This window comes from Saimiri boliviensis, chromosome X (assembly GCF_048565385.1).
Source record: "Saimiri boliviensis isolate mSaiBol1 chromosome X, mSaiBol1.pri, whole genome shotgun sequence".
In the NCBI taxonomy this organism is placed as follows: domain Eukaryota; kingdom Metazoa; phylum Chordata; class Mammalia; order Primates; family Cebidae; genus Saimiri; species Saimiri boliviensis.
This window is the reverse complement of record NC_133470.1, coordinates 37,232,225-37,248,972: the sequence shown is the minus strand read 5'-3', so window position 1 is coordinate 37,248,972 and position 16,748 is coordinate 37,232,225. Positions and strand designations below refer to the sequence as shown.

General features: G+C 38.9%; 1 protein-coding gene across 3 annotated transcripts in view; it reads left to right on the top strand.

Annotated features, from left to right (window-relative positions):
* Positions 1-16,748, top strand: part of MED14 (mediator complex subunit 14) — a 91,147-nt gene that overhangs the window by 38,490 nt on the left and 35,909 nt on the right. For all 3 annotated transcript variants that reach the window (XM_039475385.2, XM_039475384.2, XM_039475383.2), the window contains exons 13-16: positions 2,067-2,226; positions 6,638-6,832; positions 7,211-7,345; positions 11,629-11,705. In XM_039475385.2, the coding sequence (XP_039331319.1) occupies positions 2,067-2,226; positions 6,638-6,832; positions 7,211-7,345; positions 11,629-11,705 (567 nt within the window). The remainder of the gene's footprint in view (positions 1-2,066; positions 2,227-6,637; positions 6,833-7,210; positions 7,346-11,628; positions 11,706-16,748) is intronic.

Sequence of the window (16,748 nt, the reverse complement as noted above, 5' to 3'; positions counted from 1 at the left end):
TTTCAGAAAACTATGAATCTACTCTCTATTTGCCTTTTCTTGTCATTTCATACAAAGTGGAATCAAAACATGCTATATTTTGTGACTGGCTTCTTTCACTTACCATAATGTTTTCAAGATTCATCCATATTGTAGCATATATCAGTACTTCATTTCTTTTTATGACTGAGTAATATTTCACTGTACGGATATACCACATTTGGTTTATCCATTCATCAATTGATGAACATTTGGTTTTTTCCTACTTTTTGGTTATGCATATTGATGCTCTGAACATTCATGTTTAAGTCTATATGTGGACTTACGTTTTCTTTTCTCTTGGAGTGAAACCAAGGAGTGGAACTGCTAGGGCGTACAGTAAATTTGTTTAGCTTTTCAAAGAAAATGCCAAACTGTTTTCCAAAATGCCTGTGCTGTTTTACAGCTCCATCAGTAGTGTTGTGAGAATTTCCATTTCTCTACATCCTTGCCAACCATTGTTACCATCTTTGAATATAGATATACTAATGAATATGAAGGGGTATTTCATTGTGATTTTAATTTATGTTTTCCTAACAAATAATGATGTTGAGCATCTGTTCGTTCATGATTACTTTTTAAAATAATGTGCAATAAAAATGAATTATAGGAAAAAAGAAATGAAAGAACATGTACAAGATATAAGCCCCAATATTTTTTATTAGAATCAACAAAGTTATATTTCCATAAATATGATCAGAACAAACATAACACAGGAAAAAAGAAAATTATAGAAACTGTGTACATTTTTCATTGAAAGTGTACACACAGGCAATTAAAATAGAAAGTCACTTAGACTCAAGTTTTTTGTCCCACAGAATCATAACAAATAGTGAAGAGGGAAATAGCAATTCCAGATCGACTTTGAAAAGACCACGTCGTATATCAGTATTTAGAATTTTTAATGTGACATACGAGCTTGTTTCTTGTTGTTAATAACTTGGTCTGTGTTGGATTGATGAACATGCTAATGATGAGAGATGTTTCTCATGTTTTCCTTTTAATAACATGCATAGTAGAGATATCATTCTCACGAAGATATGTTGATGGGAGTCGAAGTAGAGATTTGAAAAAATGTTTAGCAAGTTCAGGATGTTTATTTTTAACTTTTTTCGAAATGAAGCAAGTGGTGGTATATTTTCAAAATGTATCCTCATTCCTTCATCAGTAACCAGTTCTTGCATTTGATCCTATAAAGTTGTAGTTAAATTTTGTCTTTCAATGAAAAAAATGAAATGGTTTCTAGAACAGTTGGCAAACTACCCTTAAAATGTTATATATTACAACATGGTTTTACTGCATATGACTGGTATATGTACCACATGCAAGTTGCCACACAAATTATCAGCCCCCAAACTGATCTCTGCCCTAATTCATCAAGGCAAGTCTGCTGATCATGAGCTGGGATGTTGTGGCATTGTTACGCTGCTGTGAAAATTTTTATTTTCTGTAGTTTTCATTATGCATCAATGGAGTTTGTGAACCAGCCATTTTATCCCTTTTTTACATATTATATGGTATCCTAGCTTCAAGGATAGCTAATCAGATAAAAGGAATGAGAGGAGTACTATACTAAAAACATCAGCGAAATCTGGCAGCTTACCTGAAAGGGACATGGTAGCAAAGTTAATACTGCTGGCACCTGCTAGGTATACTACACACTTCACATATACACAATTTAAAAACTGTGCTATATAAAGCATGTTGAGATTAGTTGGTACTGTCTTTAAACTATAGGAAATCCATCATTCCTTATAATCAACTAACATAGTATCTCATCCTCATAGTTAATTCTATCTTGTGACTAACATCATTCACATTGCAGTTTAAACTTCTTAAATTAAAACTAGAATTGACAGTATAATGCAAAACTATGAAGAAAGGATTTGTCATTATGGTCACGTGTCCTTTAGTTAAATTTCAATTAATTGTTTTTTCAATTAATTGTTTTTTTAAATTGTTTTTTTAAAGTCTCTAATCACTTGTAAATCGATAGCACACAGATGAAAAGTCTATGATTTTATGTGGATTATAACTTTTAAATTCAGGTTTTGGCTTGGACAACAGCGTTGCAAGCAGTCAATAAAACATTTGCCTACGATATGCAGTGAAACATTGCAGCTTTCCAATTACTCAACTCATCCTATTGGAAACCTTTCTAAGAATAAGCTGTTCATTAAACTTACCCGCCTTCCACAATACTACATTGTAAGTATGCAAAGGAGTGATTTGGTGTGATAAGCTTAGTAATTCTATTGGTATCTTGAATTATTTATTGTTTAAGTTGCAAATGAATTTTATTGAATACTTGACTTTCATATAGTGATTCTCAACCCAGGGGGTTAAAATGGGGTTGGGGGGGGTGTGGGGAGAGGAACATCATGTCTCAGTTGGGGAACATAAGGTATAACCCCATCCCTCACTGTAGAGTCTGTCCTATCATGAGGCCTAGTCTTTGATTGGAATGAAATATCTCTGTAAGAATAAAAAATTTGAGAGCAACTACTATAAGAGTCTGGTGATGTTTTGATGTCAGATAAACTTGTTTCACTAGAATATTAACTTGTATAATGAAACCTTTCAAATATGGACTGGCTGAAATAGCTTTATTTTTTTATCCTTCATTGATTGAAGGCATATTTCATTTTATTGAGTATGTGTTCCTTTTAGTGCACAGTAAGGTGCTCTCTTATTCCTTTTTCACTCTTTCTGTATGTTTTCTAGTTTATTTTTGAATTTGTTAAAATTTGCAAGAATTTAAAATGTGAACTCATCCTGAATGTATTTTCCTGCTTGTTGAAATTTCTGTGTACACCAAATGATATGTTGGCTAAAAATCTATGTTTTACAATTTTTAATTCAGGCCAGATGTGGTGGCTCACACCTATAAAACTAACACTTTGGGAGGCTGAGGCGGGAGGATCACTTGAGCCCAGAAGTTTGAGGTCAGCTTAAGCAATATAGTGAGACCTTATCTCTTATAAAAGTAAAATAAAAATAAAAGTTTTAATTCAAGATTGTTGGTTGAAAGTAATGGGAGTGAACTTTTTAAGGTTTTGACCTATACTTTTAAAAGATACTATTTTAAAAGAGCAACGTGTATAGGCTGACATATTTTAAGCTAGGGATGCTTATGTAGACGAATGAGTCTGTCATTGACATGAATTTTACTTTTTTCTGAGTTTTAAAACTGCAACTGTAGAACTAGATTTGGCCCACAACAAAAGGCTATTGTTTTAGTTCTCAGTGAGCTTGCTTGGTCTACATGTGAAATGATAATTCAGAATACATGCATCTTGGAAAAACCCATGAACATACAAAGACCTCTTATACTCATCCATGCACAAAATAAAATAAAAATGGTTGTAATTTATTATTTTCTGACATTTAGCATCAGTGAACAACCAGGCTTTAGTGTCAATGACCAGTGATTTATTGTAAAGTCATAATTTGTTTCACATGGTTTAGAGTAGGCGTCCCCAAACTTTTTACACAGGGGGCCAGTTCACTGTCCCTCAGACCGTTGGAGGGCTGCCACATACTGTGCTCCTGTCACTGACCACCAGTGAAGGAGGTGCCCCTTCCTGAAGTGCGGCAGGGGGCCGGATAAATGGCCTCAGGAGGCCACATGTGGCCCGCGGGCCGTAGTTTGGGGATGCCTGGTTTAGACCAAAACTGAATGTAGGTTACTCCTTGTCCTCTAGATTTTATCACTTAGGGGTGATATGTTCATGGAAGTGGAAAGAACTACTACCATGGACATTAAGAAGAACAGAGGAAAGTCTTGCTACAGTTGATCTCCCTTTAAATGTCTTTCTTCCATTTTGCCTTTCTTTTTTGGTTAGCTTTATTGCAATATAATTGGCAAAAAGTAAAAATTCAGACTTTTAAGCATGAGTTCTGATAAATGCATACAGTTGTGTAGCCTCCATCTGAGGACACAGAACAGATCCATCATACCCCAAAGTTCCCTCAGAATACCCCTTATAAACAATCAGCCCCCTCCAACTGGTAATCACAGGCCTATTTTCTGACTCTATAGTTTTGCTTTCTCAGTTCAGTTTCTTTGACTCAATGCAATGCCTTTGACGTTCACCTGTGTTGTTGTGTGTATAATAGTTCCTTCCTTTTGTTGCAGAGTAGCATTCCATGGTGTGGGCGTGCCACAGTTTGTGTTTAATCAGTCACTCATTGAGGGACATTGGGGTTGTTTCTAGTTTGGGGCAATTGTGACTAAAGCTGTTACAAACATTTACATATAGGTTTTTATGTGTGCATAAGTTGTCATTTTTTATTTCATTTTGGATAAGTAACTGGGAGTGGGATTATTGGGTCATACGGTAAATGTGTATTTAACTATGTAGAAAACTGCCAAACTGTTTTCCAAAGTGATGTACTATTTTGCATTCCTGCCAGCAATGTATGAGAGTTCTCATTGCTTTTCATTTTTGACAACAGTTGGTCTTTACAATTAAAAAATATATATTAACAATTCTGATAGGTATTTAGTGGTGTCTTATTGTAGGCTTACTTTATACTGCCCTAATGGCTGATGATGTTGAGCATATTTTCATGTGTTCATCCTTATATCTTCTTTGGTGAAATGGCCATTTGACTTTTAATTTTAACATTTCCTGAGGTACATCATCTGTGTGATGCTTTCCTGAAGAGTATGTGTGGGGAGGAGTGGGGGAGCAAGGGCGAAAGGAAGCAGGAAGAGAGATAGGAAAGAATATGTGTTGGTTAGGAGCCTTTCCTAATGGCATTTATTTTCGTCACTAAAGTATTTAGGGGACTTTTCTTAAATTTTAGCTAGACCTTGGAAACAGTAAGCAGGTATAATAGGAAAAGCAAGGTCTCTGGAGCCAAACTTCCGTAATCAAAGCATGAGTCTATCACTTACTAGATGTGTGTCTGGAGCCAAACTTCTGGAATCAAAGCATGAGTCTGTCACTTACTAGACGTGTGACCTTGGGCAAGTAACTTGCTTTTTTATGCCTCAGTTTCTTCATCACAAAAATATAGGCTGGGCATGGTGGCTTATGCCTGTAATCCTAGTACTCTGGGAGGCCGAGGTGGGCAGATTACCTGGGATCAGCAGTTAGAGACCAGCTTGGGCAACATGGCGAAACTCCACCTTTAATAAAAATACAAAAAATTAGCTGAGTGTAGTGGCACACGCCTGTAATCCCAGCTACTTGAGAGGCTGAGGCACGAGAATTGCTTGAACCTGGGAGGCAGAGATTGCAGTGAGCTGACATTGTGCCGCTGTACTCCATCCTGGTGACAGAGTGACACTCTGTCTCAAAAAAAAGGAAAAACTTACTTCACAGGATTATTAAAAAGATTAAATGTGTTAGCATCTGTAAAGTATTAGGACAGTACTTGGCACATAGTAAGCTTTGTATCAGTGTTAGCTGTCAATGTTGTTACCCTCACTGTGACCATAATGTTCAGTTAAAAAATTATGGTTTGTGGCCGGGCGCGGTGGCTCAAGCCTGTAATCCCAGCACTTTGGGAGGCCGAGGCGGGTGGATCACGAGGTCAAGAGATTGAGACCATCCTGGTCAACATGGTGAAACCCCGTCTCTACTCAAAATACAAAAAAATTAGCTGGGCATGGTGGCGCGTGCCTGTAATCCCAGCTAGTCAGGAGGCTGAGGCAGGAGAATTGCCTGAACCCAGGAGGCGGAGGTTGCGGTGAGCCGAGATCGCGCCATTGCACTCCAGCCTGGGTAACAAGAGAGAAACTCTGTTCCAAAAAAAAAAAAAAGAAAAATTATGGTTTATTTTTACATGTTTCCAAGTATGAGGGATGGTTGTCATTTTTCTCTGCCTTAATAATGGAATATTTAGGGTGTTTGAGTGGTTAAGGGTGGCAGCAGAACAATTTAAAATAGATACCATTCTAGAAAATCTAGCAGACTGTATTAGTCCATTTTCACGCTGCTGATAAAGACATACTTGAGACTGGACAATTTACAAAAGAAAGAGGTTTAATTAGACTCACAGTTCCACGTGTCTGGGGAAGCCTCACAATCATGATGGAAGGCAAAGAGGAGCGAGTCATATCTTATGTGGATGATGGCAGACAAAGAGAGAGCTTGTACAAAGAAACTCCCATTTTAAAAACCATCAGATGTCATGAAACCCATTAACTATCATGAGAACATCACAAAACCTGCCCCCGTGATTCAGTCATCTCCCACTGGGTGCCTCCCACAACACATGGGAATTATGGGAGCTATAAGATGAGATTTGGGTGGGGACACAGAGCCAAAGCATATCACAGACCTTTTGTATTTAGGCATAATTTTTTTTTCAATTTATAAGCTGAGGTACGAATATCAAGAACACCTAACACATAATAGTTTAAATGTCCCATTTGTTGCAGTTTATGGTTGCTTTTGCTTTTATCATTCTTCTTTGGTCTCATCTACTTTTTGGAAAACAAATTATGTATTTACTAAGAATGCTTTGATATGATTGATTTGACCTTTTTTTTTTTTAAGACGTCTACATTAGATTTATAATTCTGAGACTTACTTGGTGAAGTACAGAGGAAAATATCTGACACTTCTTATTTCTTTTGAGTCTTATTTCTTTTTGGGATTTTTAGGTTGTGGAGATGTTGGAGGTTCCCAATAAACCCACGCAACTGTCGTACAAGTACTACTTTATGTCGGTGAATGCTTCAGATCGTGAAGACAGCCCTGCAATGGCACTGCTGCTGCAGCAGTTCAAGGAAAACATCCAGGACTTGGTTTTTCGTACAAAAACCGGGAAACAGACCAGAACCAATGCTAAGCGCAAGGTATGATTCCATATGGAAATGAGAACAGAATTTGTGTGTGTTAACTTGGTTGTGTTCTTTACTCATTTTTAATATGAGAACTAACATACGGTTTTTAAGAGACGAGGCAGCAATAAGGCTTAAATAACAATTGTCTACATTTTCTTGAAAATGCTTTTGTTTTAATTGAAGAATTATCCACCATTTTCCACGAGAGAACTTGTTAAACACAAAATATTTACTAATGAATTACCATTGTTTAGGTCAGTATTTACTCAATAAATACAATGACATTTGTTTTGGTTAACCCTTAGCTTTCTTCCAGTATTTTAACTATCTTAATGAATTGCATCACATGTACGTTTTTTTACCTGTTTGTGTTCTTTACTTAAATTCTAGTTGTCTGATGATCCGTGTCCAGTAGAATCCAAGAAAACGAAACGATCAGGAGAAATGTGTGCCTTCAATAAAGTTTTAGCTCACTTTGTCGCTATGTGTGATACAAATATGCCATTTGTAGGACTTCGGTTGGAGGTAATTTTTTTTGGAACAGTTCTGGATATTCCAAATGAAGGAGTAATTTTTAAAATGTGTTGCTCAAAGTGTATAGGTTCCATTAGGAAAAGCAGGATATTTGTGATCCTGTTCATTTTGGGAGGAGTGGTAGGGTCACAATCATAGCATCTCATGGTAGACATATAAAACATGACTTAAATTATTTCATTTCTCTGATTCCAGATTCTGGGCTTTCTGCTCTTTATGGAAATTGAATGTAAATTTTTCCCAGTTAAAAAAAGTGGACAGGGCTGGGCGTGGTGGCTCATGCCTGTAATCCCAGCACTTTGGGAGGCTGAGGCAGGTGGATCACCTGAGGTCAGGAGTTTGAGTCCAGCCTGGCCAACATGGTGCAACCCTGTCTCTACTAAAAATACAAAAATTAGCTGGGAGTGGTGGCACATGCCTGTAGTCCCAGCTGTTCAGGAGGCTGAAGCAGGATAATTGCTTGAACCCAGGAGGTATACGTTGCAGTGAGCTGAGATCCCCTGACTGAACTCCAGCCTGGGTGACAGAGTAAGACTCTTGTCTCAAAACAAAAAAGATAAAAGAAAAAAAAAGTGGACAGGCTGAGTGCAGTGGCTGAAGCCTATAATCCCAGCTCTTTGGGAGGCCATGGTGGAAGGATTGATTGAGCTCAGGAGTTCAAGACCAGCCTGGGCAACATAGCAAGACCTCATCTCTATTAAAAAAAGAAATTTAAAAAATGAAAGAAAAACAAGTGGACAGTTTTTAAGAATCAACATTTTACTTTCATACCTCTTGGTAGGAGCGTCGTTTAAGCCTATTAGAGACGGTTAGTTGATAATCGGGTGGCTTATTTTTGAGTTGGTAAAGCCATGTATATTGTTTAAGCACTAGTAAAACTGGGATCCTTTCTAAGAAGCAGATCAGAAAGAATAGTAAATTAAATTTTTACTTTTGTCACATGGGAGAAGCAATAGATTTATGCAGAATTAGTGTCTTTCAAGAATACAAAGTTGTGATATCCAGTATAATCCTCTTAAAACATGAAAGGGAGGTAAAATAACCTGTATTTTTTGTGTTTCCCAAAAGGGGTTTGGCCAAGGATGGGTAGCCCCTCAAAAGTGTTACACTAAAACCCCAGTTATTTCTGTAGTATAAAGTTGTTTTTTTTTTTTTTTTGCACCCCCACCCCGAGACGAGGTTTCATCATATTGGTCAGACTAGTCTCGAACTCCTGACCTCAGGTGATCCACCCACCTCAGCCTCCCAAAGTGCTGGGATTACAGGTGTGAGCCACTGTGCCCGGCCTAAAGTTTTATGTTTTGTAAGAATCCCCTCCTCTGTAAGTTATTGTGAATGAAGGAGAGACCTGGAAAGGTGGAAAAGGACTTTTTCAGTTGGACTGATGGTGATGGCCTTGGGAAAATTTGTTGAAAATAGCTTTTATGCTTTAGAACAGGGATTGACAAACTTTTTCTATAAAGAGCCAAATAGTAAATATTTTAGACTTTGTGGGTCAGGTGCTCTCTGTTATAGCTACTCAAATCTGCTGTTGTAGTGTGAACCAGCCAGAGCTGATATTTAAACAAATGAGCATGACTGTCTTACGATACAACTTGGTTTCCAAAAACAGGCAGTGGGCTGGGCATGGTGGCTCATGCCTGTCCTCCTAGCACTTTGGGAGGCTGAGGCAGGCACATCACCTGAGGTCTGGAATTCGAGACCAACATGGTGAAACCCCATCTCTACTAAAAATATAAAAATTAGTTGGGCATGGTGGCAGGCACCTGTAATCCCAGCTACCCAGGAGGCTGAGGCAGGAGAATTGCTTGAACCTGACAGGCAGAGGTTGCAGTGAGCCGAGATCATGCCACTGTACTCCAGCCTGGGCAACAGAGTGAGAAAAAACAAAACAAACAAACAAACAGACAAAACAGGCCATGGCCTGGGCTTGGCTCATGAGCTGTGTTTGCCAACCCCTGATTTACAGGTCTTTGGGATCTGCAGGCAGAGGATAAGGTGTGAAATTGAAAAGAGCCCAGAGAGAAACCCAAGCCCAGAAACAGGCACCTAAAATAAATACTCATGTCCTTGATGACCCAGCTCCTAGAACTGTGAGCTTGAAGACTGTCCTCTTATCTGGATACTGGCCTTAGCTCCTAAACTGTGGAGTGTGTCCATGTTTCCTATGTACCTGACTGTATTCTTGGACTCTTTTATTGTGTTATTTGGCTTTATTATATGAAAGCCATTCAGTTACTACCTTTGCAGTGGGAAGGGAAGATGGATATATGGTGCTGGGGCAAAGCAATGTGTTTATATCCTCTCTTCCTCTACCCACAGGCCAGAATTTGCAAAAATGTGTGTCTTTGTAGGCCTACATAGGTTAATGACTGTAGACATATGTCCTCTGTGTCCACCTTCTCTGTATTCCTATACCTGCTGCACGTAGGGGACACAGATGAACATTCTGCAGTGCTCTGTTGAACTCAGTTAAGCTCTTAAAAACTTACCTACTTTTTATTCTCAGTGAACATTCTAGCTATGTTAAAGATAAAAGCAAGTATGTTTTCTGCTTAAAGTAGTTTAGGCTGAGATGTGAGTAAAACTAAATCGAATTTTACAAGGGATGTTTCTATCTGTTTTTTTTTGGCGGGGGGAGGGGGATGGAGTTTCACTCCTGTTGCCCAGGCTGGAATGCAATGGTGAGACTCAGCTCACTGCAACCTCCGCCTCCTGGGATCAAGCAATTCCCCTGCCACAGCCTCTCAAGTAGCTTGGATTACAGGCGTGCACCACCACGCCTGGCTAATTTTTGTATGATTAGTAGACATGGGGTTTCACCATGTTGGCTAGGCTCATCTTAAACTCCTGACCTCAGGTGATCTGACCGCCTAGGCCTCCCAAAGTGCTAGGATTACAGGTGTGAGCCACTGCGCCTGGCTGGATGTTTATATATCTGATTGATAGAATAGCAGCAACGTTTTTGAGCTGGCCCACACTTCATTTCCTTTTGAATCTGAACCCCTACCTCCTATTTGGTCACCAGCTATTTTTCTAAAACTTTCTTTTTCCCAGGCCCAAAGAAGAGGGCTCATTGAAATACTTGGAACTTCCTTAAATCCTTTCCAGAACATGGTAGATATAAATAAATAGTCTGTCATGTAAGACCTGGGAATGTCTGCCAAAGGCAAGCGTTTCTTTAGATCAGATGACTTTCTGGCATACCATAATTATTTGCAGTCCCATGGAAAAGGTTTCAGGGACTATCTCTACATTAATCTTTTTAATTTGCTTTCTGAATCCTTTAATTGGGAAAGAGATGTCATTGGGTAAATGGACAAATTGGAAATCTTTTCTTGGGTTTCACTTAGGAAGTAGCTTATTTATTTTTATTTTTTATTTTAGAGATGGGGTTTCTCCATGTTGGCCAGGCTGGTCTCAAACTCCTGACCTCAGGTGATCCACCCACCTCAGCCTCCCAGAGTGCTGGGATTACAGGCGTGAGCCATCACGCCCAGCTATGTTTATTTTTTTGAGATGCAGTTTCACTCTCGTTACCCAGGCTAGAGTGCAATGGCGTGATCTCAGCTTTCCACAACCTCTGCCTCCCTGGTTCAAGCAATTCTCCTGCCTCAGCCTCCCAAGTAGCTAGGATTACAGGCACGCACCACCACCTCCGGCTAATTTTGTATTTTTGGTAGAGATGGGTTTTCTTCATGTTTGTCAGGCTGGTCTCAAACTCCCAGACCTCAGGAGATCTGCCCACCTTGGCCTCCCAAAGTGATGAGGCCACAGGCATGAGCCATCATGCCCAGCCCGGAAGTAGTTTAATTGTTAAGAATATATTTCAGAAAATTTATGAACTAAAAAATATTATTTAGAAATAAGCTATGACAGTGACTCAAACATTGTTTTAAACAAACAGAGTAGAATTACACAAGAAAACCGTTCTTATTTTGTAGTTGCCTCTTTTGGAACTACTAAAATTGGTTCTAGATTACTTTTGGCTCACTGCAAAAATTAGATTGATTTCCTGAATTTTGAACATTTGCCACTCGTGGAGGTGTTTCTTAAACTAGATAGATGTGCCGGGGCAGCTTTGAGTTCCACTGGACTTTGTGTCATTTCCCAGAAATCTAATGATGGGGATAATACTCAGGCCTAATGTGTTGTAACTTGGGGAAAGTATGGCCCTAGAACAGGTGCCACAGAATAGAGACCATAGTACTTAGAAATGGTAGTCGTTTTGGTAAAATTGGTGGTCTGATATCATTCTATTTTTCTATTTCTAGTTGTCCAATCTGGAGATTCCACATCAAGGAGTGCAAGTCGAAGGTGATGGCTTCAGTCATGCAATTCGCTTATTAAAGTAAGCCCCTGTCATATGTCTCACTTGGTGCCACATGTTGCAGTCATACTCTGAAAGCTGCTTCTTTTCCATGAGACAACATAAAATAGTGTTCAGAACCTGTGGGTGTTGTGGATTTCTGCATAGAGTTATTAGGGTCTGGGGGAGGATTCCCTTTAATCTATGGAGTGGCAATCCAGCATCATTTGTGGTTTTTTGTTTTGTTTTGTTTTTTGTTTTTTTTGGACAGTCTCATTCTATTGCTCAGGTTGGCTGGAGTGCAGTGGCATGATCTTGGCTCACTGCAACCTCCCAACCTCTGCCTTCTAGGTTCAAGCAATTCTCGTGCCTCAGCCTCCTGAGTAGCTGGGACTACGGGTGTGCACCACTATGCCCGGCTAGTTTTTATGTATTTTTACACAAAGAGACAAGGTTTCACCATGTTGCCCAGGCTGGTCTCAAACTCCTGGCCTCAAGTGATATGGCCTCAAGTGATCTACCCTCTTTGGCCTCCCAAAGTGCTGGGATTATAGGCATGAGCCACCACGCCCAGCCTCACTTGATGTTTTTGGATGTCTTTTCTCTGCATTTCTTTGATTCATTCAGCAGATATATATTGAGTGTGACTGTGTGTCAGGCTTGAATTCTGACATCTGCTCAGAATGCTGTGGGTTCATAAAGCAGAGGAATATGGGCTAGTTCAGAAGTCAGGAAGGGTATCCCTGAGGAAGTACCAGTTGTGCATCGACTGAAGGAGAGGTGAGAATTAGTCAGAGGAAGGTGGGGCAGAGGGAGTGAGAGGTCCTAACCAGAGGGTTAACTGCTAATGTGAAGGCTTGGAGGGAAGGGAGAGCTCTGCGTTTTTGTGCTGAAAGGAGTTCGGCATGGCCGGAGACAGGAGAAATGAGGCTGGAAATGTAAGCAGGCAGGGATCAGATCCTTTAGGCCTGTTTAAGTGTCCTTCAACAATTTAGGCTTTATCCTAATGGCACTAAGAAGCTATTCAGGTGATTTTAAACTAAAACTGACATCATTAGATAGATAGGTGTTTTTGAAAGCCCAACCTGATAGGAATATGGAGAATAAATTGAAGGGGAACGTGACTAAAGTAATGAAACCAGTTGGTGAAATGGTTCACACTAGAGTTGTTGGTAGCTCAGAGCAGGGTACATCCCACAAGGACTTAGGAGAGAAAAAGTCCCAAGTTATGATTAGACTGGTATTGAAGGGAAGAAAGATGGCAAAGTGGTAAAGATGATTCTTGGTTTTATCTTGGGCAAATAATGGATGGTGGCACTGTTTTCTGAGATAAGGGACACCAAAGATGTGAGTTTGAACAGACTTTGCTAAGTGTAAGGTGACTGAACACCCTTTGGGCAGGCAGAGATGTGTCTCAAGCTCAGGTAACAGATCTGGGAAGGAGAAGTAGATAAAGTCATCACCATAGTAATAGTAATTGAGATGGGGTAGTAAATTAGATCACCAGGAAAGAGTATACAAAAGGAGATGGGCAGAGGGCTTTGTTCTAAATGGACAAAGGACGAGAAGCCAAAGGATGCTTAGAAGTAAAGCTAATGTGATACATGTGCTTTATAAAATGACCCAGTATGGACTTGCAAAGCCAGAGTACCATATAAGAGATCAACCTTTTTTGTCCAGGAAATAGGTTCCTTTGCAAAGGAGGTGTACACTTTATTGTTTCTCAGATATTGCTTAATGATATAAATTATATAAGCAATGTTTATTTATCGAATTCCTCTGTCTGCCAAGATATAGCAGCTCTGCAATTTGAGAAATGAGGCTTTACCATTTGTTATATAGGAATCTGTTTCTGTGGAAGGTGGGTACAGCTATCAAATAGTGTCACATAACTCATGTGTAGTCATTAGTGCTCACTTTAGATACTACGGAATTGAAGAACTAAAATAGTTCCTCATCCTGGCTATCTTAACACCATTTCTATAAAAAAGTTTTCAGGAGAGGGCCGGGCGCGGTGGCTCAAGCCTGTAATCCCAGCACTTTGGGAGGACGAGGCGGGTGGATCATGAGGTCAAGAGATCGAGACCATCCTGGTCAACATGGTGAAACCCCGTCTCTACTCAAAATACAAAAAAATTAGCTGGGCATGGTGGCGCATGCCTGTAATCCCAGCTACTCAGGAGGCTGAGGCAGGAGAATTGCCTGAACCCAGGAGGCGGAGGCTGCGTTGAGCCGAGATCGTGCCATTGCACTCCAGCCTGGGTAACAAGAGCGAAACTCTGTCTCAAAAAAAAAAAAAAAAAAGTTTTCAGGAGAGAGAACTAGTCTTATAGTGGAAATCAGTAGGAAAATGCAATGTTTTCAATTGCGTTTGGTTTAGAATTGCTTTGCCTCAAATATACGTTATTTATTTCTTTTTACTCTTCTTGGCATCTAGATAAGTTGATAATGTTCATTAACATTTGCATTCTATTCTGTTGTATTTTTCATGGTTTGCGAGATTTTAAAAATATCTTGTTCTCGGCATTTTTTCTAGAGAAATTCAGTCTCCTTTACTTCTTGAACTCAAGAAAATGCATAAAACTTCTACCTAGGAAGGAAGTACTTCATACTTTTTAGCTTCGTTTTATAACAGTTTTAAAGTTTTTAACCCTGGCTTTTGTTTTCTGTATTTTAAAATGTAAAGGAAAAGATACATAAATGGATACGTTAAAGATGTCTGTTTCTCCAGTAAGTGTTGTCCATTATTGGGGTACGGTATAGAAGTGAAGAAGGAAAAAGTAAATAATAGATGTCTCAACATGATTTTGTTAGAATTCTGTATAGACCTAATTAGTATGGAATTGGACTTATGCGTTTAATCTTTAGAAACTCTTGTAAGCTTTTAGTCCTGGATATATTAATATTAAATATGAATATGAATATGAGTTGATACTTAGAAGCTTTACACTTGGCACACTTTCCTTCTCTTTGCCAAAAATACATTATGTTCTTGTTCTGCTTTATCTCCTTGAAAATTTGTTGAGCAGGCCTCCTTGATGCATCTCTGCAATCAGAGTATCAAATGTATCACAGTAAACTTCGATTGCCATGGTTCATGGACCTGCTGCCTTGTGCAAATTCAAGAGCCTTGATCCTATAACCCAAATGAGGCTTGGGACACAAGTTTTGAGAGAGCAGCATGCTCATGGTGCCTAGTTTAGAGCTCTTCAGCAAACCTCCCACCTTCTTGTTGAACTCATGTTACAGTCATGCTCAGTCATAAAGGTCCTCCGGCCATACCCACAAGGGTTTTTCATTTCCTCCCTTGTGTTTCTTTGCTTCCTGTAGCTTATGCTGATAATGCACAGGCACAGCAATTTTTTTTTTTTTTTTTTTTTTTTTTGCAAATTTTGTGGTTCAGCTTGTCCTTCGTGCAAGTGTGCAATCTCTATAAAAAGCTCTTCACTTCCCTTTTAGGCACACTCATGCTGCTTTTGCTAGCACTTTCAGTGTTCTCCCTGCTTTTGCACTGCAGGGCTATGGTGAGGTTAATGATGTTTGTAAAACCCCTCACAACAAAGCTGACACACATCTGCCAGACCGTAAAAGACCATAGCCTGGTTCCTCAATTTGCTTAGTACTGAGAAGTACGGGAGGAAAATTGGTTAGGAGCAGCTGTGTAAATCAGAAATTTTTGAATTGGTAGAAGTTTTCAGATAGGTTAATTCATTGTCCAGAAAACACCTTCATGGGTTCTTAGTTTTTGGCTACTATAATAGCATTTTGCAGTATTTTAAGTTTGTAACTATTTTGTCAGATTTCCTTTTGAGGAACCTGGCTTTGGGTTGTTTTTGTTTTCCCCTCACATGATCATGCTGAGAAGATTAAAGTTACAGTTTATTTTTATTCATTCTGTTTCATTCATAACCTTAAAAGCAAGTAACTATTATATGGGTTCCTTGAGGTAGAGCTTACTGTATCTGCATCACAGTTAAAGTGATACACAATGCACTTTCAGCGTTCCACTGTCCCTAAGAACTTAATTTGAAAGGAGGCTTACACTGATGTTAGTTCTCACTTGAACACATGTCCTTTTCTAACTAGATAGATTTTATTAAAAAACTGCTTTATTTGAAAGGAAGATAATGTACTGCATTTATATTTTCAAACTTGAGATTTAAAAATCTATCTGAATTGGCTACTTTATAATTCCTGTGAGAAGGGCTGTGTTGTGAGGGGTAAGGTTAGACAAGTCCTCCGTATACCTGTCGAGTTGAGGAACAGATAGGTAGTGTATGCAATTTCTGTAATAACTACCCAGAATATAGTTGCAAAAAATCGTTCTGGTAGTGATAAAAAGTATGTAGTGTGAAAGATTAACTTTTGAAAAACTTCAAAAGCTGTGTATCAAAGAGGAGCTGTGATAGAAGTTTAAATTACCACATGCAATCTATTTTTTGCTCTCTTAAGTTGTTTATTCTAGGTCAGTGGTTCTCAACTTCAGGGCTGTTTTGCCCTGCAGGGGACTTCTAGCAATGTCTGCAGATGTTTTGATTATCATTAACTGAGAAGAGGGACTTGGAAGTGCTGCTGGCACTTAGTAGTAAGTAGAGGCCAGGGCTGCACAAGACAGCCCCTCACCCCGCAACAAAGGATTTTCCAGCCCCAAATGCCAGTATTGTCAAGACTCAGAAACTGTTCTAGGTGTTATATTCTGAATTAAAGGGTCTGAACCAAGATTCCACAATTTCAATTATATTTGTTAGTCTTTTTGCCTCAATATAGATATTCATTATACCAAATCTGAGAATTAACCACCTTCTGTATGAGTTAAAGGTTACGTATAATTAAATAATATCTCATTATTTCCTCTTATTACTGAAACAACTCATTAATAGCTAAAATATATTACCTCATAATGTTTTATGACCAATGAGATAGTTTGTAAAGCTGTAGAAGGAAAATGGATAGGTAGGTATTTTAAGATATTAGGCTACTACATTCTTCTTGTATATGTGACATATGTGTGACAATATGTATATTAAATGAGTTAATACATGTAAAACTCTTATCAAAATAGGAGTTGCCTCTAGAGGAGGAGTT